General features: G+C 49.2%; 1 protein-coding gene and 1 pseudogene across 2 annotated transcripts in view; both read right to left on the minus strand.

The window, feature by feature from the left end:
- Window positions 1-20285, minus strand: part of GOLGB1 (golgin B1) — a 42903-nt gene extending 22618 nt beyond the window's left edge. For both annotated transcript variants that reach the window (XM_028747488.2, XM_028747487.2), the window contains exons 1-11: window positions 20196-20285; window positions 15263-15367; window positions 13407-13559; window positions 13061-13204; window positions 11372-11491; window positions 9564-9686; window positions 9266-9379; window positions 6876-7272; window positions 5372-5469; window positions 5113-5203; window positions 2143-2216 (exon numbers count right to left, since the gene is read on the minus strand). In XM_028747488.2, coding sequence (XP_028603321.2) covers window positions 2143-2216; window positions 5113-5203; window positions 5372-5469; window positions 6876-7272; window positions 9266-9379; window positions 9564-9686; window positions 11372-11491; window positions 13061-13204; window positions 13407-13559; window positions 15263-15352 — 1404 coding nt within the window. In that variant the 5' untranslated portion in view covers window positions 15353-15367; window positions 20196-20285. The remainder of the gene's footprint in view (window positions 1-2142; window positions 2217-5112; window positions 5204-5371; window positions 5470-6875; window positions 7273-9265; window positions 9380-9563; window positions 9687-11371; window positions 11492-13060; window positions 13205-13406; window positions 13560-15262; window positions 15368-20195) is intronic.
- A 2137-nt stretch (window positions 20286-22422) lies between these two features.
- On the minus strand, window positions 22423-22942 carry LOC114605849 (ferritin heavy chain A pseudogene; annotated as a pseudogene).
- Window positions 22943-23165: the final 223 nt, after the last annotated feature.

Consider the following 23165-nt stretch of genomic DNA (forward strand, 5'->3'; position numbering starts at 1 on the left):
TTCTGGGCACCACAGTTCAAGAAGGACACTGACAAACTGGAACGTGTCCAGAGGAGGGCAACCAAAATGGTCAAAGGCCTGGAAACGATGCCTTATGAGGAACGGCTAAGGGAGCTGGGCATGTTTAGCCTGGAGAAGAGGAGGTTAAGGGGTGATATGATAGCCATGTTCAAATATATAAAAGGATGTTACATGGAGGAGGGAGAAAGGTTGTTTTCTGCTGCTCCAGAGAAGCGGACACGGAGCAATGGATCCAAACTACAAGAAAGAAGATTCCACCTAAACATTAGGAAGAACTTCCTGACAGTAAGAGCTGTTCGACAGTGGAATTTGCTGCCAAGGAGTGTGGTGGAGTCTCCTTCTTTGGAGGTCTTTAAGCAGAGGCTTGACAACCATATGTCAGGAGTGCTCTGATGGTGTTTCCTGCTTGGCAGGGGGTTGGACTCGATGGCCCTTGTGGTCTATTCCAACTCTATGATTCTATGATTCTATGAAACCTCAGCAGACCCCTCCACAAGGCAAGTAACCCTCAAGAGCTGGGCTTCCCTGACAGCAGTGGCAAGTTTGTGATGCCAGAATTCAGGGTTCAGGAGAGCCAACTGCAGCACAGCAAGCCACACTTGGCGTAACTTTCAGACACCTTTGCGTCTCTCTCAGTCATTTCTACAGAACTCCTTTCATAGATTTAAAGCTATTGTCTTTTTCAAAACCACTTTGAGTTTTTTCCAATAAGCAAGTGGAATATAAATTTTATGAAACAAAATAGTCATAGTTTTATGGTTCTCTTTAATCTACTGGTCCGACCCCCAAGATGTCGTTTTGATTAGCGTTCCTTCAGATGCCAATGATACATATACTGTATTTTACCGTCTATAAGACGCCCCCATGTATAAGACGCTCCCTATTTTTTGGGACTCAGATTTAAGAAAATGGGGGGAGATGGCCCAGAGTATAAGACTCCCACTAATTTTTGACATTATTTTTTAGGGAAAGGACCTAGTCATATACATGGAAAAATAGGGTATATGTGTGTGTGTATATATACACATATACAAACACACACATATGAATGATGTCTGAGCTACAAGAAAAAAATGAGAAGTCGTTAATGCGAATACAACAGGAGTTTCTCATTCAGGACAGGTGAAAAGGAGAGCTGTTTTTTGCCAGTGGAAATTAGAGGCAGCTGTGCATTTTGGCTCTCCCAAAGAACCGTCTGGCTGCAGAGGGGCCAGGGAACAGCAGCGGCTTGCCAAGAGAAAAAGCTGAGAGCATGAAAGATACTCTGCACATGCAAAATGTATGCCTGGTATGCCCTGCAGAGGACCTTAAGGTCCATGAATAACCATAGTTAAGGTCCCGGGCCCTAAGGAAGTCAAATTATCCTCCACCAGGGCCAGGGCCTTCTCAGTGATGGCTCCCACCTGGTGGAATGCTCTGTCCAATGAGACCAGGGCCCTGCAGGATTTCACTTCCTTCCGCAGGGCCTGTAAGACAGAGCTATTCCGCCTGGCTTTCAATTTGAACTTAGCCTGATCTTTTATTCTCCTTCATTCCTTCCCTCCCCTCCCCTTTTTATGAAGATTACCCGCTCTGGGATCCCACAGCTCATTCTCCCCTGGTCTCCTCGCTGGCCCAAATAGGACTAATTTAGCCAGCTAGCCCTGGTGATCATCTAATGTTTATTGGATGGATTTCCCCCCTAAATTGTTTTCTGAATTCTGAATTTATTGTTATTCATGTTTTATACTGTATTTTATGCTGTTTTTTGTTGCATCAATTGCTTTAAATTTGTTGTTAGCAGCCCTGAGCCCGGGAAGGGCGGGGTATAAATAAAAAATTATTATTTATTATTATTATTATTATAAAATGTAAGGGAAACACAAGGGGAGAAGGGTCACCTCTGAGGACGCAACAGCAGTGCTCTGAAAGCCCAGTTAAGAGGGTGGGCAAAACTCCAGGTGAAATTCCTAAGCGTTCTCTCTCTGTGTGTCCCATATTAAGCCTCCTAATAATAATAACCCAGCAAAGAGGATTGCTGAGTGCAGCCAAGAGGGCAGCTTAGTAGGAGCCGTTCTCAGGCCAAGTGCTTAGCCTACTGGAAGGGCTTCTTCGTCCATTCTACTTTTGCTCGGAGGTTACCTGGTTTGACTCTGCCGAAACCACAGGGAATTCGAGCCTCTTTTCCAGCACGGCAACTTTGGAGCGGAGGGTCTCTGAAAAGGGAGACGAGGGAGGAGAGGTGTTAATCAGAAGCAGCAGCCAAGGAGGAAGCGGGATCTGGAAGGAGGCCGGAGTTTGGGGTCAGAGCTGTAAATGGAGTGGTGTCAGGCCAGGCCAGGCCAGGCCATGAGCTCATATCCTCTCTAGAGAAAGGAGGGTTACAAGATGTCCTGGAAGAGGTGATGGCACCGGGACACGCTTCTCAAGAGCGACGATTTCTCAAGGGAAAGTAAAAGCTCAACAGGATTGAGGCTCTCTGCAAAGGATGAGGACGGGAAGACTGGGAGGGGAGCATTTCAGGGAAATGGCGCAATTTTCCCTACAGGGGACTTGGGTTGTTAGCATAATCGCCTTCATGAATTTGTCTGCATTGCGTTTAAAGCCATCCAGGTTGAGGCCATCCCCTTTCACCTTTGGAACAAGCTCCATAGTTTAACTATGACGAAGGGCTTCCTTTTATCTGCCCCAAATCTTCAGCTTCCTAAAGGTAAAGGTAAAGGGACCCCTGACCGTTAGGTCCAGTCGTGGCCAACTCTGGGGTTGCAGCGCTCATCTCACTTTATTGGCCGAGGGAGCCGGAGTACAGCTTCCGGGTCATGTGGCCAGTATGACTAAGCTGCTTCTGGCGAACCAGAGCAGCGCACGGAAACGCCGCTTACCTTCCCGTCAGAGCGGTACCTATTTATCTACTTGCACTTTGACGTGCTTTCGAACTGCTAGGTTGGCAGGAGCAGGGACTGAGCAACGGGAGCTCACCCCGTCACGGGGATTCGAACCGCCGACCTTCTGATCAGCAAGTCCTAGGCTCTGTGGTTTAACCCACAGCGCCACATGCATCCCAATTCAGCTTCCTAGGATGTCCCTGAGTCCTAGCACTCTCCATGCCACGCATCACTCCATAAACTTCTATGAAATGATCTGCTCTTTGGCCCCAAAGATAAAAAAGTCTCAAATTGGGGGGGGGGGGTGTGCTCTGCCTGATGCTGAGCCTGCCTTCCTGGATTCTCAGCTTGCAGAATCCACGTGCTTTGAAGAGGCGGATCACAGGAGAACTGGGGGCCTCTCCCTTGCAAGCTTGTTAAGGGTCTATTTATCTGTTGCCTTAAAAACACACACACCTGCATGTGAAATCTTAAAAACCCATCCAGCTTAACAATAGAACAGTACCGCCCCCTCCAAGCGCAAACACCCACTTGCGCTGCAACAAACATGATTATCGTAATCTCTCAGAAGTCTGGCTGTGTCAAGATCTCTGCCAAGAACACTCTGAATTATCCCGGCTGTGTGCGAACCCTGTACAAGATCAGCACACACAAGCGATGTGTGTGTGCATAGAGACCTTGGAAGGCCCTGATCCAAGAACTGGGTCGGCTTTTGGTTGGCCACACGCAAGCCAGCAGGCAGGAATTTTAACTGGGTTCAGTGAGTGTTCCACTGAAGACACTGTTGGGGGTTATTTTCTTTTTACGGGTGCGACCTACCCACAACCCTGGGCCCTTGCAAAGGAGAGGGGCTGGAAACCTGAAGAAAAACTCATAGTCATCGTACGAGGCCCTTCTCTATTTTCCCCCTTCCCAAGAGAGGGTTACACGAGAACGGGGCCTTTTGCTGTGGTGGCTCCCCAGCTGTGGAATGCTCTCCCCAAGGAGGCTTGCGTGGCACCATCACTTTATGTGCCAGGCAAAAACATTCCTCTTTGCCCAGGCCTTAAATAACCTCTTGCCTATTAAAGGTGGAGGGAGCTGTCACGATGATTATTTTATTATGATGCTGTGTATTGTTATACCCTGTACAGTGGTGCCTCGCAAGACGAAATTAATTCGTTCCGCAAGTTTTTTCTTCTTGCAAGTTTTTCGTCTTGCGAAGCACGGTTTCCCATAGGAATGCATTGAAAATCAATTAATGCGTTCCTAGGGAAACCGACTTCAGACCAGGTCCGGGGACAGTCTGTCCCCCGACCTCTTCTGAAGGCTGGGGGGGGGGACAAGGGCCTTTCTTCCCACCCCCAGCATTTTAAAATCGCCCCGGGACAGCGGAGGGCTTCTCCGCTGTCCGGGGCGATTTAGAAGCCCCTGGGAAGGCAGGCAGGGGGGACAAAGGACCTCTTCTGAAGGCTGGCGGGGGCGAAAGTCTTTGCTCCCCCCCGCCTGCCTTCAAAAGCTGTCCGGCCAAGGCTTCGCGGACCTCTCCGCAAGCAGCGGCAGCGCTGCCGCTGCTTGCGGAGAGTTGCTGGCATGCCGAAGCCTGCACACGCTGAGATCAGCGCGCCCAGGCTTCGCGGACCTCTCCTGCCTTCAAAAGCCGTCCGGGATAGCGGGAAGCGCTTCCCTGCTATCCCGGACGGCTTTTAAAATGCTGGCGGTGGGGAGCAAAGCCTTTCGGCCCCCGCCAGCCTTCCTGGACCTCTTCTGAAGGCCGGAGGGGGGTGAAAGGCTTTGCTCCCCACCGCTAGCATTTAAAAGAGGTCCCCGGAGATTTCCCTATGGGCTTTCGTCTTGCGAAACAAGCCCATAGGGAAATTCGATTTGCGAAGCGCCTCCAAAACGGAAAACCCTTTCGTCTAGCGGGTTTTCCGTCTTGCGAGGCGTTCGTCTTGCGGGGTACCACTGTACTATGTTTTTACTACTATGTTGCGTAAGGTATGTTCTTAACGTTGTACACCGCCCTGGGATCTTTGGATTAAGGGTGGTATATTGATCAGTATCATCCTCCTCCAGCCCACTGAACCCATAGCTCTTCTCCCTTTCCCTGCAACCATTAGCAGTTGCTCTTCATCTTAATCTATTTATACGGGATTCCTGGGCGGAAGCCACACAGCCCTGGCTGGAGAAAGCAGATCACAAACAGGTTGAAAGGTGGAAAGTGGCAAAAGAAGAAGAAGAAAGGTACCGTTTTCGGCTTGCAGAGCTTCCAGAGTCTTGCGCTGCTCATCTTGCCAGGCATTTTTTGCAAAAGCTGCTGCGTCCTCTCCAGTGGCCAGCTGGAGAGCAGAAAGACACAGAGAACACAAATTAACTTTTGCAGATTGATGTGGGAAATAGATGGAATGGACTGATGAAGGGACACACGCACAGCTGGCGGGGGCCTGAAACAGGCTGGCCTGCCCCCCTCCCTGGTTCGGGGGGGGGGCCTTTGGGGAAGCAGTTACCTCGCTCGGCGTAGAGAGCTGCTTTCCTTCCTGAGCTGTAAGTGATTTGGGTTCGGCCTGTGAATGGTCAGACTCCTTGGGCCTTTCTGGGAGCTCCCCTGGGGAAACAAGCGCGGAAGGTTAGTTTCCCAGCCACATCTGGAGCCAGCGCCACCTCTTTGGCCCCAGCGCCAACAAAGGGCTGTGTCATCCTGCATGTTGCACTTGCAGAATTTGCTTTTCTGTCAGTGAGTGGGTGTCACCAGGACTCAGCTTTCACTCTGTAAAAGGACAAGCTTCTGAGAGCTGCCCTCAGGCCCACTTTCAAAAGCCTGGAGACAGAGGCTGCCAAAAGGCGCAGCAATCAGGATGGCGGGTCTGCAAGCTGACCTGTTCCTCAAGCCAATGCACCACCGTCGCCACAAGCAAACCCCGCAAATGCTGCCAAACTCAAGCCTCGAACGGCATAACTAGTGTCAGACAAGGTCCCGGGAGACCAGGGTTCGAATCCTCATTCGGCCATGAAATTTGCTTGGCGACCTTGGGCCAGCCACCTGGCCCACCTCACTGGGTTGTTGTGAGGATAAAATGGAGGGGGGAAGGTGAACCATGTGTTAGGATTCTTGCTCCGTGTTTGCAGTCATGAGATTGTTGTCTTTCACATGGCGGTGTATGTTTTCATTCCCCAGTGTGGGAAGTGAAGGAGACAGGATGTTTGTGTTACTGTGTTCCGTGAAGTGGGACTATTGTCCTTTGTTCTTTCTCTCTTTGCTGCCTGATGAGAAAGAGGAAGGAGCTAAGTCAGAATGCTCCGAGCGTATTATATGTAAATAAACGTAGATTAGCCAAAATGCTGTGCTACTGAGTTCTGTTACGCAAACTGCAAATACTCTGCAGGATCGTAAGTGTGCCGATGCCTCTTGCTATCAGTCGCTGTGATGTTCAGGCTGAAGAAAGCTTCTGAAGTCCCGAACGATCAACCAGGAGGGAGAGAACATGCCAGTCGGGCATGTGTCTCTGCCAGGGTCCTACACAAGAGTAGGACAGTCCTAGCACCACGTACAGTGGTACCTCAGGTTGCATACGCTTCAGGTTACATACACTTCGGGTTACAGACTCCACTAATCCAGAAATAGTACCTCGGGTTAAGAACTTTGCTTCAGGATGAGAACAGAAATTGTGCTCCGGCGGCGGAGCAGCAGCAGGAGGCCCCTTTAGCTAAAGTAGTGCTTCAGGTTAAGAACAGTTTCAGGTTAAGAATGGACCTCTGGAAAGAAGTAAGTACTTAACCCGAGGTACCACTGTACACCACCTTGAGCGCCTTAGAGGGAAAAGTGGTTTATAAACCATTTTTTAAAAAACAGAAGAACAAATAACTAGGACCGATCGTTCCAACACAGTGAACAGAAGCAAAGCTTGAAAAACTGCTCCTTCCTCCCAAGGTTCCAGAGTTTGTCCTTTCAAGAATTCAGGCCTATTTCCATTAACCCCCGAGATCTCTGCAGACAAAGGCCTGCCTCCTGACCTTGCTGTGCGAAAGAGCCATCCTCAGAGGAGTGCTCTGGCGGCCCCTCTGCGTTCTGCCGCAGGTGGGCGTTCTCCGACTGCAGAGCCTCGTAGCTGGAGCGCAAATCCTGCTCTGCTCTTTGGAGCGCAGCAATCTCTTCGCTCTTCTCTGCCATTTCCCGCGCGTGTCTCTCCTCCGCGTCTCGGCTCTGGCGCTCGCAGTCCGCTCTCGTTTGGCCGAGCTCCTGAGAGAGCCGCTGCAGCTCCTCCTGTGAGCGGTGGGAGGCCAGCTTCTGCTCTGCCAGTTCCAGTTCCAGCCTCTCCACCAGGCTCTGGGACTCCTGCCTCTCGGAAGCAGAGGCGTTGTGCAGGGAATCCAGCTCCTCCTCCACCTTCTGGAGTCTCTCCGAGAGGACCTTGGGAAGAAAAGAGAACGCACGCCTGTCAGGGTGCAAAGCGATTTTTGTGCATGCACAGAACCCTGGGAAGACCTTTTCCGTGTGCCTCCCCCTCGAGAGGTCCGGAGGCTGGCAACACAAGAACAGGGCCTTTTCTGCAATGGCTCCCCGTTTGTGGAATGCTCTCCCCAGGGAGGTTCACCTGTTGCCTTCATTATGCACCTTTAGGCTCCAGGCAAAAAAGTTCCTCTTTAATCAGGCCTTTGGCTGTTTGACATCCTATATCCTTTCCAATGTGTTTGTGGAAGGGGAGTTATTGGTTTGTGGTTTTGCTGTTGTGAATTTTGTGTTTCATCTTGTATTTTTATGCTATGAACTGCCCTGAGACCTATGGATGGCGGGTGGCATACAAATTTAATAATAATACAGTGGTACCTCGGTTCTCAAACATTATCCATTTCAGAAGACCGTTCAACTTCCGAAACGTTCGAAAACCGAGGCGCAAAGAGGAACCAGCGAATTCCACTGAGGAAACTGAAAAACACTCAGCAGAAGCCGTTCAAAAAGGGAAGCATTTACTCCCATGTTTTCGGCATTCGGGTTCGAAACATTCGTCAACGGAGACGTTCGAGAACCGAGGTACCACTGTAATAAGATGCGATTGTATTGTACTGCAGAATTAAGTGTCACAGAGACACTGTCAACAGTCTATAGAGAATTCTCCCCCTGGAGTCTTGGAGGGGGGAAGTCTCTTGCTTTATGCTGATGTATGTGACTTCCCTGAAATGCTGATCTGCTGGCACTACCGTATTTTTCCGTGTATAAGACGATGTTTCCTTAGAAATAACAGGCAAAAATTGTGGGTCATCTTATACATGGATAGCAGAGGGAAGACGTGCGATTGGTGCCAGCAGCCAAGAAGAGATTGGCAGCGCCGATTGGGCGTGTGACTGGTTGCTGTGGCAAGGCCTGCTGATGATTGGCTGTGGCTGCGGCACTTGTGCGGTCTATTTACGGTAGTGGCGAGGTGTGTGTGCAATCAGCTGTGGTTGCGTCTAGTGTGCATGCGGGCTGCTCAGTCCCCCCCTCCCAAAAAATACACAGGAAAATATGGTATTTGCTCAGTGGGCAATTGGCTAGAACATGGGTAGGGTAGACAAAATAAGACCCGGGGGCCAGATCCAGCCCAACTGCCTTCTAAATCCGGCCCGTGGATGGTCCGGGAATCAGGGTGTTTTTACATGAGTAGAACGTACCCTTTTATTTAAAATGCATCTCTGGGTTATTTGTGGGGCCTGCCTGGTGTTTTTACATAAATAGAATGTGTGCTTTTATTTAAAATGCATCTCTGGGTTATTTTATTATCTTGGCCCAGTATACCTGAAGGAGCATCTCCACCCCCATCGTTCTGCCCGGATGCTGAGGTCTAGCTCCGAGGGTCTTCTGGCGGTTCCCTCACTGCAAGAAGCAAAGCTACAGGGAACAAAGCAGAGGGCCTTCTCGGTGGTGGCGCCAGCCCTGTGGAACGCCCTCCCACCAGATGTCAAAGAGATAAACAACTACCTGACATTTAGAAGACATCTGAAGGCAGCCCTGTTTAGGGAAGCTTTTAATGTGTGACATTTTAGTGTATTTTTTGTCTTTGTTGGAAGCCGCCCAGAGTGGCTGGGGAAACCCAGCCAGATGGGCGGGGTACAAATAAATTATTACTATTACTATTACTATTTGTGTGGCATAGGAATTCATTCATATTTTTTTTCTTTTTCAAAATATAGTCCAGCCCATATGGTCTGAGGGACAGTGGACCGGCCCACGGCTGAAAAAGTTTGCTGACCCCTGGGCCAGAATGTGCTGCATCACAGCTTGTCACACACTGGGCTCCAGGTTTAGTGGTACCATCCGCCAACGGGCAAAGGATGGAGAGGGTTGATGGGTCGACAGTCCCGCTTTGCAGCAGAGGGAGTGGAAGCCTCTGACCCCTTCCAGCTCTTATCGTCCTGAATGCAAGTACCTGCTTCTGCTCCTCAGTAATGTTCAGCTCCTGCTGCAACAATTCCACCACCTGCGTCCGCCCCAGCAAGGCTGCCTCCTGCTCCTCCAGCTTCCGTTGCAACAGCCGCAGGTTCTGAGACAGAGAGAACACCAGTTTTGCCAGGCTCAGAGGCACAAATCCAGAGATCACAGCATGGACCTTTCACTTGCGGGCTTCTTTGTCTCTGGCTCTCCTCGCCTGAGCCCTCCAATCCCTTTTACTGGCCCAGATTGGAGCACGTATCTCACCCCTCACCCCCAAACCTCTGCCAACCCACCTGCTGCATTTCCGCTTCCAGATCCGAACGGGCGGCTAGCTGGTGCAATTCGGCCTGGTACTGGTGGGCCTGTTCCTTGAGGAGAGAGTCCTTCTTCTGAACCTCCTCTTGCAGAGCGCTGAGCTGCCAACAGAATACACATGTTAAAAAACTGCTAGCAGGAATGCCCTGTGCCTTGGGAGTCAAAAAGGTTTTTCAAGGAGCGAAGAAACTCATATTAGTATTTTAAATCGAGTCCAGCAACCTGTCTATGGGAAGCCCACAGACAGGACCTGAAAATTATCAGGCAACAAAATTATTCTCCCCGCTTGTGAACCCTCGGAAAATGGCATTCAGAGGCAAACTCCCTCCAATGGTGAACATAGCCTTTGTGGCTAGTAAAGATAAAGGGACTCCTGACTGTTAGGTCTAGTTGTGGCCAACTCTGGGGTTGCAGCGCTCATCTCGCTTTATTGGCCGAGGGAGCCGGCATACAGCTTCCAGGTCATGTGGCCAGCATGACTAAGCCACTTCTGGCAAACCAGAGCAGTGCACGGAAATGCTGTTTACCTTCCCGCCAGAGCAATACCTATTTATCTACTTGCACTGGTGTGCTTTCGAACTGCTAGGTTGGCAGGAGCAGGGACCAAGCAATGGGAGCTCACACCGTCGCAGGGATTCGAACCCCCGAATCCCCTCTGACAGTCATCCAAGTTGATGACCACCATTGCCTCCTGCAGATGGGAGTTCCATAGTTTTACTATGTGCCATTTGAAGAAGTATCTCCTTTTGTCTGTGCTGTTCAATGCGCTGAGGCATTACCTTTGAATGAATCTCAGAATAAACTGCTGAGAAGCCAGTGGCAGGAGGTGGCCACGACCCAACTTGACGTACAAAGAGTTCCATTTATTTATTTATTGCATTTACATCTCACCTTTTTCTGCAAGGAGCTCAAGGTGGCGTACGTGGTTCTCCCCCTCCTCATTTAACCCCCACAACAACCTTGTGAGGTAGGTTAGGCTGAGAGGAAGTGAGTGACTCCCAAGGCAAGGCGGTGAGCTTCATGGGATTTGAACCCTGGTCTCTTAGGTCCTAGCCCAACTCCTTAACCTCTATGCCGCAATTCCAAATTCTGCCCTTGCTCAAACGAGTCCCAGAATGCCAAAAGAAGCGACTAAGATACAGTGGTACCTCGGGTTACAGACGCTTCAGGTTACAGACTCTGCTAACCCAGAAATAGTACCATTGCTTAAGAATTTTGCTTCAGGATGAGAACAGAAATCACGCAGCAGCAGCGGGAGGCCCCATTAGCTAAGGTGGTACCTCAGGTTAAGAACAGTTTCAGGTTAAGAACGGACCTCAGGAACTAATTAAGTTCTTAACCTGAGGTACCACTGTATTACAAAAAGCCTTCACAACCTCCTCCTGATGTTTGACGTTTTATCGTGGTTTTTAATATTCTGTTGGGAGCCACCCAGAGTTGCTGGGGAAACCCAGCCAGATGGGCAGGGTATAAATAATTGTCGTTGTTGTTGTTGTGGTGGTGGTGTAGTGGTTAAGAGCGGTAGTCTCGTAATCTGGGGAACCGGGTTCGCGTCTCCGCTCCTCCACCTGCAGCTGCTGGGTGACCTTGGGCCAGTCACACTTCTTTGAAGTCTCTCAGCCCCACTCACCTCACAGAGTGTTTGTTGGGGGGGGGGAAGAAGGGAAAGGAGAATGTTAGCCGCTTTGAGACTCCTTAAAGGGAGTGAAAGGCGGGATATCAAATCCAAACTCTTCTTCTCTTCTTCTTGTTGTTGTTGTTGTCGTCGTCGTTGTTTCCTCCCTACCTGGGCCTGTGCTTCCTCCAGGCTTCTTGTTTTTGCCTCCAGCTCTTCCTGCAGCTCCTGACACCGCCTTTGCAGAAGCTCGGTCTCCTCTTCCCGCTCATCCCGCGTCCCTTGGTCACTCTGAAAAGGAGGCAGCGAGTTACTGAAAGGGAGTGATCTGTGAACAGCATACTTCTGACTGGGAAAGAAGAGGTTCGGTCAACCCACTGGCCAAACACTTCTGAGTATTTTTTTAATGCATTAGCTTCATTAGAACACTAACATGGCTTTGAAAGGATATATGATTTCTGACATGATTGAGAATCGTAGAGCCAGGGACGGAAAACTTTAAAGCTTTAAAATCGGGATGTGGAAAACATGGAAACAACGAGGAGAGACAGGACTGAGATTTGGAGATAGGCTTCAGAGGTCCAGACTATGGGAAGCCCCGAAAAATCAACAAATACAATTTGGATTATAACTTGGTCTTTTTTTATTTTAGTTTTTTGTTTTAATTGGATTATGATTGGATATGTTAACTGGATGTTTTTTATTGGAAAATTAATAAAAATGATTTTTTTAAAAAAATAACACTAACATGGCTTTTCCCTTGGCTCTTCATAATTTAATCTGGTAGCTAAAGCTTTCTAGATGTGAAAAGAGGCACACTGCCAGTCCTCACTGATAATAATAATAATAATAATAAATGTTATTTATATCCTGCCCTCCCTGGCCAAAACCGGGCTCAGGGCGGCTAACAACAATAAAACAGTACAACACAACATTCTAAAATCATTCATTATAAAATTAATTCAAATCAAACCACTGGCAACCATTGGGCCAGAGCTTCGCGAAGATTGCCGAAGGAGGGAGTCAGGCTATGTCCTGGCCAAAGGCCTGTTGGAACAGCTCTGTCTTGCAGGCCCTGCGGAAGGATGTCAGGTCCTGTAGGGCCCTAGTCTCTTGTGACAGAGCGTTCCACCAGATTGGAGCCGCGGCCGAGAAGGCCCTGGCTCTAGTTGAGGCCAGCCTAACCTCTCTGTGGCCTGGGATCTTTAGGATGTTTTTATTTACAGACCGTAAATTTCTCTGTGGGACATACCAGGAGAGGCGGTCCCGTAGGTACGTGGGTCCTAGGCCGTATAGGGCTTTAAAGGTCAAATCCAGCACCTTAAACCTGACCCTGTACTCCACCGGGAGCCAGTGCAGCTGGTATAGCACCGGGTGAATGTGATCCCGCAGCGAGGACCCCGTAAGGAGTCTCACCGCAGCATTCTGCACCCGCTGGAGTTTCTGGGTCAGTCTCAAGGGCAGCCCCACGTAGAGCAAGTTACAATAATCCAGTCTGGAGGTGACCGTCACATGGATCACAGTGGCTAGGTCAGGGCGAGAGAGGTAAGGAGGAGAGGAGCTCGCTGAGAGGTTCCTGGGGAAGCACATCAGAAGCCAGAGGGGCAAGGACTTTCTGGCAATGTGGAAGGAGCTCAGGTCCACGCAGCTCACTAGCATCCGCCGCAACTTAGCACACAAGAGACACAAGCAGTGAACAGGGACAAAAGTGTTTCAGCAACCGGCTCTGTGGCTGAGCTACTTCCCAGGGCAAAGGATGGCTTCTGAGAGCACGGAGGGCAGGTGAGGTCCAAAAATAAAAAGGTGTGCCATATGGAAAGTAGAGTAAGCATTCTGGACCAGGTGGCTGGCTAGTCTCACCTTTGTGGAAGAAAGAGGATCTGTTGTGGGCGATGCTGCTCCCTGTTCTGAAAGTTGCTCGAGGAGCTTGCTCTGAGACGCCAGCTTAGCTTTAGCCTGCAGTTTCAGCTTCCGCAGCTTGGCTTCCGCAGCCTGCTTTTCTTCCTAGAGGAGGGAATTTTTACATACAGGAATGACAGCATGTTCAAAGGCTGATGTGAGCCAAGGCCCTGCAGGGGGGCAAGAGGCTGGGCTCAATGGCCTCCTGACCCCCATCTCGGTTTTGCGATTTTAAGCATCGCAGCAGACGAAAGGTTCCCAGTTAGGGAAGAGTTGAGCAGTGATGCCTCCCACAGAGGAACGGTACCTGTAGCAGGGCATCCTTCTGCTGTAGTTGAGCATCCTTCTCACGCACCAGGTCCTTCAGCTGCGCCACCAGCCTCTCCATGTGGCCCAGCCGTTCCAGAACGTCCTCTGGTGTCTCTTCCCCATTCTGCTGGCTGGGCTCCAGGACCGGCCCCTGCGGGGTAACAAGAAGAACTCTGTGTAACAACGCCATGCCCAAAGGACCCAACATCTGGCTTCATCCCTAGGGCTAAACGTCTGGCAGTGGCCGATCCACACCATATTATTATTTTTATTTATAAAATGTACATACTGCCCTCCATCCAAAGATCACAAGGCAGTTTACAGAATAAAAGCACCAAACACATAACATAATAACAAGAAACCCCACCCCAAACACATTTTTTTAAAAAACACCATCCACTCTTTAATCAGCCAAAGGCCTGGTTGAAGAGAAATGTTTTCACCTGGCGCCTAAAGATATGTAATGAAGATGCTAGACGAGCCTTCCTGGGGAGAGCGTTCCACAAACGGGGAGCCACCACAGATAAGGCCTGTTCTCATGTTGCCATAGGCATTTCACATGACTTCCCCAAAGAACTCTGGGAATTAATAGTTCCCCCTCACCAAGCTGTGATGCTCAGCACCCTTAACAAACTACAGTTCTTGGGATTTTTGGGCAGTGGGGAGGGGAGGTAGTCATGGGCTTAAATGTGCATTGGACGTGTTTTAAATGTACGGTGTGGATTTGCCCTGAGAGTCCTGGAGGGCGGTAATCAGAAATAGCTTCACACAAGGGCTGCTTCACACAAAGATGTCCACTTCGTGCAGCGGTCGCCAGGTTATTGGCTTTGCGTCTATGAATGAGCCATCCCAAATCAAGCACCACAGACAGAACTTGCGGGCTGCCGCAATTGGCACATTTCTGAGAGGACGCCATTCACATATTCAGATGTGTGTCATCGGTCATTAAAGGACACAATGGGTAGGAAAGCAGGCAGCGAACGTGAATGTGAAACAGCTCTAAATGGTGTGATTCTGCTTGGACTGCAGAACTAAAAACACAGCTGGGGGGGGGATCCTCCTGGCTGGTGGCTTTGGAGCTGAGGCTTAAAGGTAAAGGTAAAGGGACCCCTGACCATTAGGTCCAGTCGTGACCGATTCTGGGGTTGCAGCGCTCATCTCGCTTTACTGGCCGAGGGAGCCGGCGTACAGCTCATGTGGCCGGCTGGCTCATGTGGCCAGCATGACTAAGCTGTTTCTGGCGAACCAGAGCAGTGCATGGAAACGCCGTTTAGCTTCCTGCCAGAGCGGTACCTATTGATCTACTTGCACTTTGACGTACTTTCGAACTGCTAGGTTGGCAGGAGCAGAGACCGAGCAACGGGAGCTCACCCCGTCATGGGGATTCAAACCGCCGACCTTCTGATCGGCAATTCCTAGGCTCTGTGTTTTAACCCACAGTGCCACCCGCGTCCCAAGCTGAGGCTTATCTACTAATGAATGCCCCACAGCCTCTATGGAGGAGCCAGGAGCCAGTGCAGAAGGTGGCAGCTCATCTCCTCACAGAACTCGTGTGTATGGCGCAGGTCATCATAGAATCACAGAACTGTAGCATGGAAAGGGACTTTAAGGGTCATCTAGTCCAATCCCCCACAATGCAGGCATCTCATCACCAGTATTTATGCTGTCTTCTGCCTGTTTCCAAGACAATATAAGGCACAGGCTTTGAGCACAAATGCCCTCCTTGTTTTCAGCTGTGTGCAGCCAGGACCTCCTAGCCAAGTTGGCAACTCGGGAGAAGCACATGCATGCTGCAGACCCTTCCTTCCCCACACCCACTGTGCAGCAGGCCTCGGCTGGGGAAAAGCTACTTACATCAGGCAGATCTGCAGCCTCCGCAGCCTCTCCTTCCCCTGACAGCTCTTGCAGGACAGTGTTGGCCAGTCCCGACAAGCGGCTCAGCATCTTGAGCCTCCAGCTCTTGCAGGACAGAGAAGGAGGAGAAAGTGCATGTCAGCACAAACACAAACGGGAAAGGTTTGGGGCTAGATTCAGTCGCTGCACAGGGAACGTGCTTCCGCCATGCTGTCATAGCAAAAGCCAAAAGAGGCAAGGAAGAACTTGCTCATTGCCCAAGGCCACGCGCAAAAATCAAGCAACCAGACATCTCAGGCATGCATGGAATAAGGGACTGCCCCATCTGCTGCTGTCCAGGATGAAACATCCCCGTGGAAACAGAATGACACACACACACCTCAGGCCAAGTGTTTGCCCTGGTCAGAAGCCGGAAATTCACTTCACTGGGTTACAGAAATCAGGAATGTGCCTCACAGCTGAAGATGGGGTAAAGGACATTTCCTTAGATCCCCTCTTCACCCAGGTTTCTAAATGGGCCCTTGTCTAGCAGCCTACAGAATTACCTCCAAGCAAGTAGGCTAGGAAGCTTGCAGAAGCTCAAAAGGAATCGAATCTTATTTATCCTTTCAGGTCAACCATGGGCCACCAATTATTTTAAAAACAGAAATGTGTGAGTGAGGAATGCACACTGCGCTTGGGATGTTCCAAGGACGGGCTTTCAAGCCTGAACTTGCTGCACCAGAACCAAGAAACCCTGAAATGCAGAGCACCCCCACAGCAACTCCAAACTGCTCAAGGCAGAGGGAGGATGGGCAGAGGCAGTGGCCTTGAGCGAACAGATTCCCACATCTCACCACCTGCATTCTCAACACCCACACCGCTTCCCTACAGCAGTCAAAACATGGACATTTCAAGTGCTGCAGAATCATAACCAAATATCCTGACAGGCTTTACAACCTTCGTTGTCTGAATCTAACTCCCATCAGACCCACTGTGAAAGGTCAGGGGTGATGGAAGCAGCAATCCAACAGCATTGGAAGGCCCCAGCTACACACACACACACACACACACACACACACACCCAGCCACCGCCCGCTTGAAGGTACCTTTAAACGGTGGCAGGGAGGGGATTCCCTGTCCTGCTGCCTCACCCTTTATTTATAAAAAGAGTTTCCTGACTTTCCAACAAATGGTGTTCTCGCCCAGGTCAGATAGGCACAACTGACTTGTTGGAAGCAGAGGGGACACTGCCTGCTCCTGAAACACCAGCCAGAACGTCAGCAAAGGCTACCCGGACATTGACGATAAGAGTTTCCTGCTCAACTCCCTGGGCACTTTGGGTGGGGCTGCTGAGCATGGGAGCAACAAGTACTTTCTCAGAAGCTGTTAATTCTGTTTGACTTCACTGGCATGAGTGTGGCCAAGAAACTGTGCTGTGAATCAGCGAGTCCCTGGTCCAAGTCTGCCAAGACTCACCAAGTGCCGCCTTGGGCAACCCAGGACCTCTCAACTTTATTCTAACCTGATGTGGGTTTTCGGGAAGCGGGGAGAGAATTGCCTATGCAAAACACGGTGATTTGCATAAGGTAAAATTTGCACCAGGAAATGTTCTGAAGCCCTAGAGAGCGGTCTAACTTAGCACACAAGTTTTACTACAAAACCTTGAAACTGCCGAACTTGTCTAACGTTTATTTAAAATTAGCATTCATTGATTGTCACTAATGAACTTATGAACTGGCAAATTTTCCACAGAAAAAGAAAGCACTGGGATTTCTTTTCTGCCCCACATCACTGCCCAGCTACCTGTATTAAGGGGATAATGATACTGACTGATCTTACTGGGAAACCCAGCCAGATGGGCGGGGTATAAATAATAAATTAAAGGTAAAGGTACCCCTGCCTGTACGGGCCAGTCTTGCCAGACCCTGGGGTTGTGCGCCCATATCACTCAAGAGGCCGGGGGCCAGCGCTGTCCGGAGACACTTCCAGGTCACGTGGCCAGTGTGACAAAGCTGCATCTGGCGAGCCAGAGCCGCACACGGAAACGCCGTTTACCTTCCCGCTAGAAAGCGGTCCCTATTTATCTACTTGCACCCGGGGGTGCTTTCGAACTGCTAGGTTGGCAGGCGCTGGGACCGAGCAACGGGAGTGCACCCCGCCGCGGGGATTCGAACCGCCGACCTTTCGATCAGCAAGTCCTAGGCGCTGAGGCTTTTACCCACAGCGCCACCCGCGTCCCAAATAAATTATTATTATTATTATTATTATTATATTACTGGGCTGTTGTATGAATTACAACAAATGCATGCTTGGGAAATGTTGCATTTTACAGCACTTCACTCTAGGAAAGCTACACTTGGAGATGGTGAATCAGATACATCTTTGTCTCACATGGCAGCACACCTGTGGTTTTCCAACACAGAGCCTTATGCAAAGCAGCCCTCCAGTCAAGTAAGCAGGGAGGGAGAATCATCAGGCCAGGTGAGTGGCAACCCAAACAGATTCCTTGGGGCAACTCCTCTGCAGAAGGTTAATTAAGGTAATAAGCCTGAGGCACCTGCTTCTTCTCTTCCAGAATGTTTATGCCTTGTTATCAAGAAAAGATCACTTGATAATGAGAAATCATGCCTTTTAGTGTCACCCGCCCAGTATTGTGGAATACTCTGTCAACAGAGATTCAGCAGGCAAGTATTATTATTATTTACTGAATTTATAGACTGCCCTATACCCAGAGGTCTCAGAGCAGTTCACAGAATAAAATCAAAATATAAAACCACAATATAATCAAAACAACAACAACCCAATAACACCCACCCTCCCCCCAGAAAACCCACCTTTTAAAAAGGGCATAAGTAAGAATACATCTTTCCACACTGGTTAACTGATGCCTGTTTTTAACTTTTTAGTATGTTTTTACTGCATGTTTTATCTATTTTTGTTGTGAATTGCTTTTAGTTTTTTCTTAATGAAATAGCACTCTATATTTTTATAAGTAAATAAAACAAAACACGCCTTGCTTAATTCCAGCTTGTCAAAGTAACCGAGGCCACAGCCCACTCTCCATTTGCACTGGGCACAGAATGGAAGATTACAAACTTAAGGAACATGTTAGCCACTTCCAGGTTTCAAACGCAGCTGCCCAGTTTGCATGTAACGCTCACCCAAGCCATGGCTTTGAGCAGGCAAGCAAACGTGCGGGTTCCTGGAGTGATGGTACTACTGTTGCAATGCTATCAGAGGCTAGGCTGTGGTTTGGGTCTGCATGATGTGTGAACCCAGCTTTGTGGTTTGACTTAAGACGAACCATGGGTTCGAACCAAAAGCAAACTCCAGTTACAGCTCATGGCTTGTTTTACTCCTGGCTTAGCCCCAGGTGAGGGAGGGATGCTGCAACCTTCTCTCAGAGAAGCGGCACATTTGCTCATTTGTACATTACTTGCGAGCCAGGCAAACGCCGTGTGGTGTGAAAGCAACCCCAAGTCACATGAGAGCTGTAGAACTGGTGCACTGGAACCAGCAAGACAAGCGGAGGTACCAACAATTTCCAGCTTATGGGAAGTCCACTGAGAAGAGGAGGCTGCCTTTAAAGAGCACCTGCAGGGGTGGCGGCAGAGCTGGATTTCGGTTTGATGAGGCCCTAAGCTATTCAAGGTAATGAGGCCCTTCATATGTCCAGCTGTCCTTTGTCAACAACAAATTGTGGCTGTTTTTTGTGTTGAATATATGGTATATGGTAATTTATGGACCTAATAGGTATCTCAAGCCATTTGCACAGGTTGCCCGGCTACCAGTGCATGCAGAATGTGGGCACCCACTCTACAGAAAGGAGCAAACCAGTGATATTTGAGGAAGCAGGCTAGCAGGTGGGGCCCGTGACTTACATCCTAGGAGCCTACACAACACAAAATACTGTTGCTGTAGGTAGGTTTTATTTTATTTGTTTTTTGTCTTATATTTTGGAAATGTACATCCAGGTGTTGTCTTTCTTTAATTTTTTGGAGGGCCCCAAGAGAGTGGGGCCCTAAGCTATAAGCTTGCTTAGAACAACTACCAGACTTTTAGAAGACATCTGAAGGCAGGCCTGTTTAGGGAAGTTTTTAATGTTTGATGGAATACTGTATTTTAATATTTTGTTGGAAGCCGCCTAGAGTGGCTGGAGAAACCCAGCCAGATGGGAGGGGTGTAAATAATATACTATTATTATTATTATTATTATACGTAAATCTTGCTGCAAGACAAGCAGAGGGTACCAATAGTTTCCAGCTTAGGTGCAAGGCAACAGAGACCCAAATGGAGCTCCCAAACTGTAAGGCCTTTCCTGTGCCTTGATAGGCAGACGCCAGCAAGCGGAGCAGAGAGAAGGGTGACCAAGCCGCCGCTAAAGGCACAGGAGCAGAGGGATGCAGAGCTCATGGCAACCTGGCCTGGAGAGAGGAACGGATCTGCTGCGAGGGACATGCCAGGCTGGACAGTTGCATGGGCACTTTTGAGAAGGCAGCTCCGGGGTGGGGGATCACGGGGAGTGGCTTCCCACCGCTGCCCCTCCGTTCCCGGCTTCATCAGGCCGAGGTTCAACAGGTGCAGCCACGCTGGCCTGAGGTCCACAGAACCACAGAACTGTAGCGCTGGAAGGGACCTCTAGGGTCATCTAGTCCAACCCCGTTTTTTTGAGCCACGCACCGGCTGAGCCATCCCTGGGGCTGCCCCTGTTGGACTTCTGCCTCCTTCCCTCCAACAGAGGAGGGGAGGAAGCACCAACTGCTGCAGCCGCACAGCAGGCCGAAGTTCAACGTCCGCTGAGCTGCACCGGTGGAACTTCTGCCTGCGCGCCTCCCCCCTCCCTCCCCCCCCACCGGAAGAGCAGCCTAAGGGCTCGCCGAGCTCCCTCAGGGCGGGCGGAGAGGGGCAGCCTTGCCTCGCCTTGCCTGGCCGGGCCCGGCAGCAGACTCACCGCTCTTCTCCTCAGCCCGCGTCCTCTCCGGGTTCCGGCCACATCAGCACCGGAAGTGCCCTGGTCTCTGCCCCCTCGGCGCTTCCGGGTTGCTCCCTTCAAGCTCCCGCCTCTCGTCCAATCAGAACCCGGGTAGCTGCTAGACGGACGGAGCGCCCCTCCAACCGCAGCGCAGGGCTTGGGCCGTTGCCGGGGTGACGCCGCGGCCGGCGCAGCCGCGTCGCGCCACCTGCGCGCCCGCCAATCAGCAGGGCGGGATTTTCTCTCCTCCTCCCTCTCTTTCCCACAAAGCGAGCCGCACGAAAACAAAACGCAAGGAGCCAATCAGGAAGCGAGGTCTCCCCCCTTCCAACCGGCGGAGGGAACCAATCAGCGGCCGCGCTGCGGAGGCGGGTCTGAAGTTGTAGGCCAATCAGGGCGGGCGGGCGACGGCGGCTGTCTTTCCAGGCGCCGCTTCACTCCGGAAACGTCCCGCGAGGAAGCCACGCCCCCTCCGAGGGGCGGGGAAATGGTTTTGCATATGGTAATTTATGTTAATATGGCAGGGCCTGCAGTTTAACTGTTATGCGCTTAATATTAATGAGGTAGAATTAAAAAGAAATTGCGAGGAGGAGCCAATTTCTGAAGTGAAATTTATACTCAAATTCCATTAATTAGCTAATAATAATAATAATAATAATAATAATAATAATAATTTCTTATCCTCATATCAAAATAAATTGTTGTTGCTGTTGATTTATTATTATTCTTTTGTTTTTATTACCTTCACCTTTAAATCACCTTTCACCCCTCAGGGTCCCAGGGCAGTTAATAATTAACAGCAATTAACTAATAAATTACACAGCATTTTACACTGCGGCAAGAGTATTGTTAGCCCAGAAATGGAAACAAGAAGAAATTCTGACGAAAGAAGAACGGCAGACGAAATTAATAGACTACGCAGAATTGGACAAAATGACAGGACGGGACCAGAGATTTACAGAAGATTGGAAGAAATATACGAACTATTTGAAGAGCAACTGTAATCAACAAATTACGCTAGTTTTGTAAGGAGAAATATACGAAGTGTTACAAAATAGAAAAAGATAGAGATATTGGTTATGAGTTTGAAATGTAATAGGGAAGAGAAGATTGCATACTGAGAGATTAGATTGGAAAATTTTCAGACAGGATTGACGGAAGTCAAAAATTTGAATAAGATGTAAAAGTATGTTTAATTACTGTTGAAAATGATATGTTAAAAAAAAACTAATAAAAAATTGTATTAAAAAAATAAATAAATTACACAGCATCTTTGGCAGGCTTATTGGTGGGGAAGGGTTTGTTTTTTTGGCAAAGGTTTCTTTATTGGTGGTGGAGAGTGAAATTAACAAATAGGAATTGACATGTGTTTGGGTTTTTCCCCAGCTGCCCCCTCTCCCCCCTCTGTCGTCAGTTGCTGAGGCTGAAGATCCCTGTCTACCCACAAGTCTCTTCCTCTCCAGGGCAATTTCCCCCAAGCAATCGGAGGCTGCGCCTTCCTGAGAGCCCACCTCTCCTCCGCCCTCTTCATGCCTCCCCTGGTTCTGGAAGACCAGGCCGGAGGGGAGCTTGTCACAGCAGCAGCAGGAGACAATTGTGTCTCTTCACCAGACTGATTCCTGACTGCCTCTTTTTAAAAAAAAAAAATGTGCTTTTTATTAAGTTTTCATTTTAAATACACCAACACCAACAAACAAATATATCAAGTCTTTTTACATCTATCTTACTTTATGCTCCATAGAGCCATTGACTTCCCTCCTTCCCTTAATTCACAGTTAGTAAAAGACTAAACCATGACATGAGATTTATTTCAGTCCTGCTAACGTCTTCAGATTTCTACAGTTCTCACTTATATAGACCATAAATTTACTCCATTCTTTTTGGTACTTTGTTTCCCTCTGACTGCGAATCCTATGTGTCAGTTTTGCTAGTTCCGCGTACTCGACCAACTTTGTCTGCCACTCCTTTACAGTCGGTATCTCCTGTGTTTTCCACTTTGGGGCTATCAAAACTCTGGCAGCTGTCGTAGCATACAGATATAGTCTTTGGTCTGTCTTCTTAATATCCCCTCCTATCAAACCTAGCAGTAGTTCTTCAGGCTTTTTTGGAAAAGTATATATATATATATATATATATTATTATTTTATTCTTGAACATTACACTAAACAAACTTGATTTTTCTCTTTTTCTAAAGTGATGAGAGGATTCAGCTGCTGCTCTTCAAACTGAGCTTGTCAAACAGGTACTCCCCTAGGCCATTCTGGGGCAGTCCCAGGCGCCTCAGGTTCGTGAGGTGGTCTCCCAGCTGCTTGATGACCTTCACCTCTTCCTTCGAGAAACTCAGACTCCAGGAAGTCACACAGATGAGGGTCTCCCTTCTCTGTTGCCAGCTTGTGCAGATCCAGCAAGGCCAGGTTCATCCTTTTCTCCAGCTGCAGGGCATCCAGGCTGTTGCCCCACTCGTCCTTCTCTGGCTTCTTCAGGTCCTTCAGCAAGATGCGCCGCCCTCTCTTGTTCTGGTATTTCAGGAACTTGTTTGCATGCTCCCACTTTTCTTCGGACTGCTTCTTCGGGAACTTGGCCATGTGACACAAGGCAACATCATCCCTGTCAAAGTGGTAGGACATAGACAGATAAACATAGCTAGCATTCAACTCCAGATTCACCAGCTGGTTCAAGGTAGCTTCACAGTCAGCATGGAAGTTCTGGCACACCTGAGAAGACATCTCTGTAGCCTAGCAAAATAAACTGAGACCAAACAACACTACAAACCCTACACTGCTGCTGGTGTGGAAAAATATATTTAAACATCTTTTTTTAATTCATTATAGATCAATTCCCAAAACTCTTTCATTTGATCACATGTCCACCACATGTGGTAAAAATCACCGTCCTTTTCTTTACATTTCCAACAGATTTTACTACTCGTCCTATACATTTTTGCTAGTT

Source organism: Podarcis muralis, chromosome 10 (assembly GCF_964188315.1).
Source record: "Podarcis muralis chromosome 10, rPodMur119.hap1.1, whole genome shotgun sequence".
NCBI classification, from domain to species: domain Eukaryota; kingdom Metazoa; phylum Chordata; class Lepidosauria; order Squamata; family Lacertidae; genus Podarcis; species Podarcis muralis.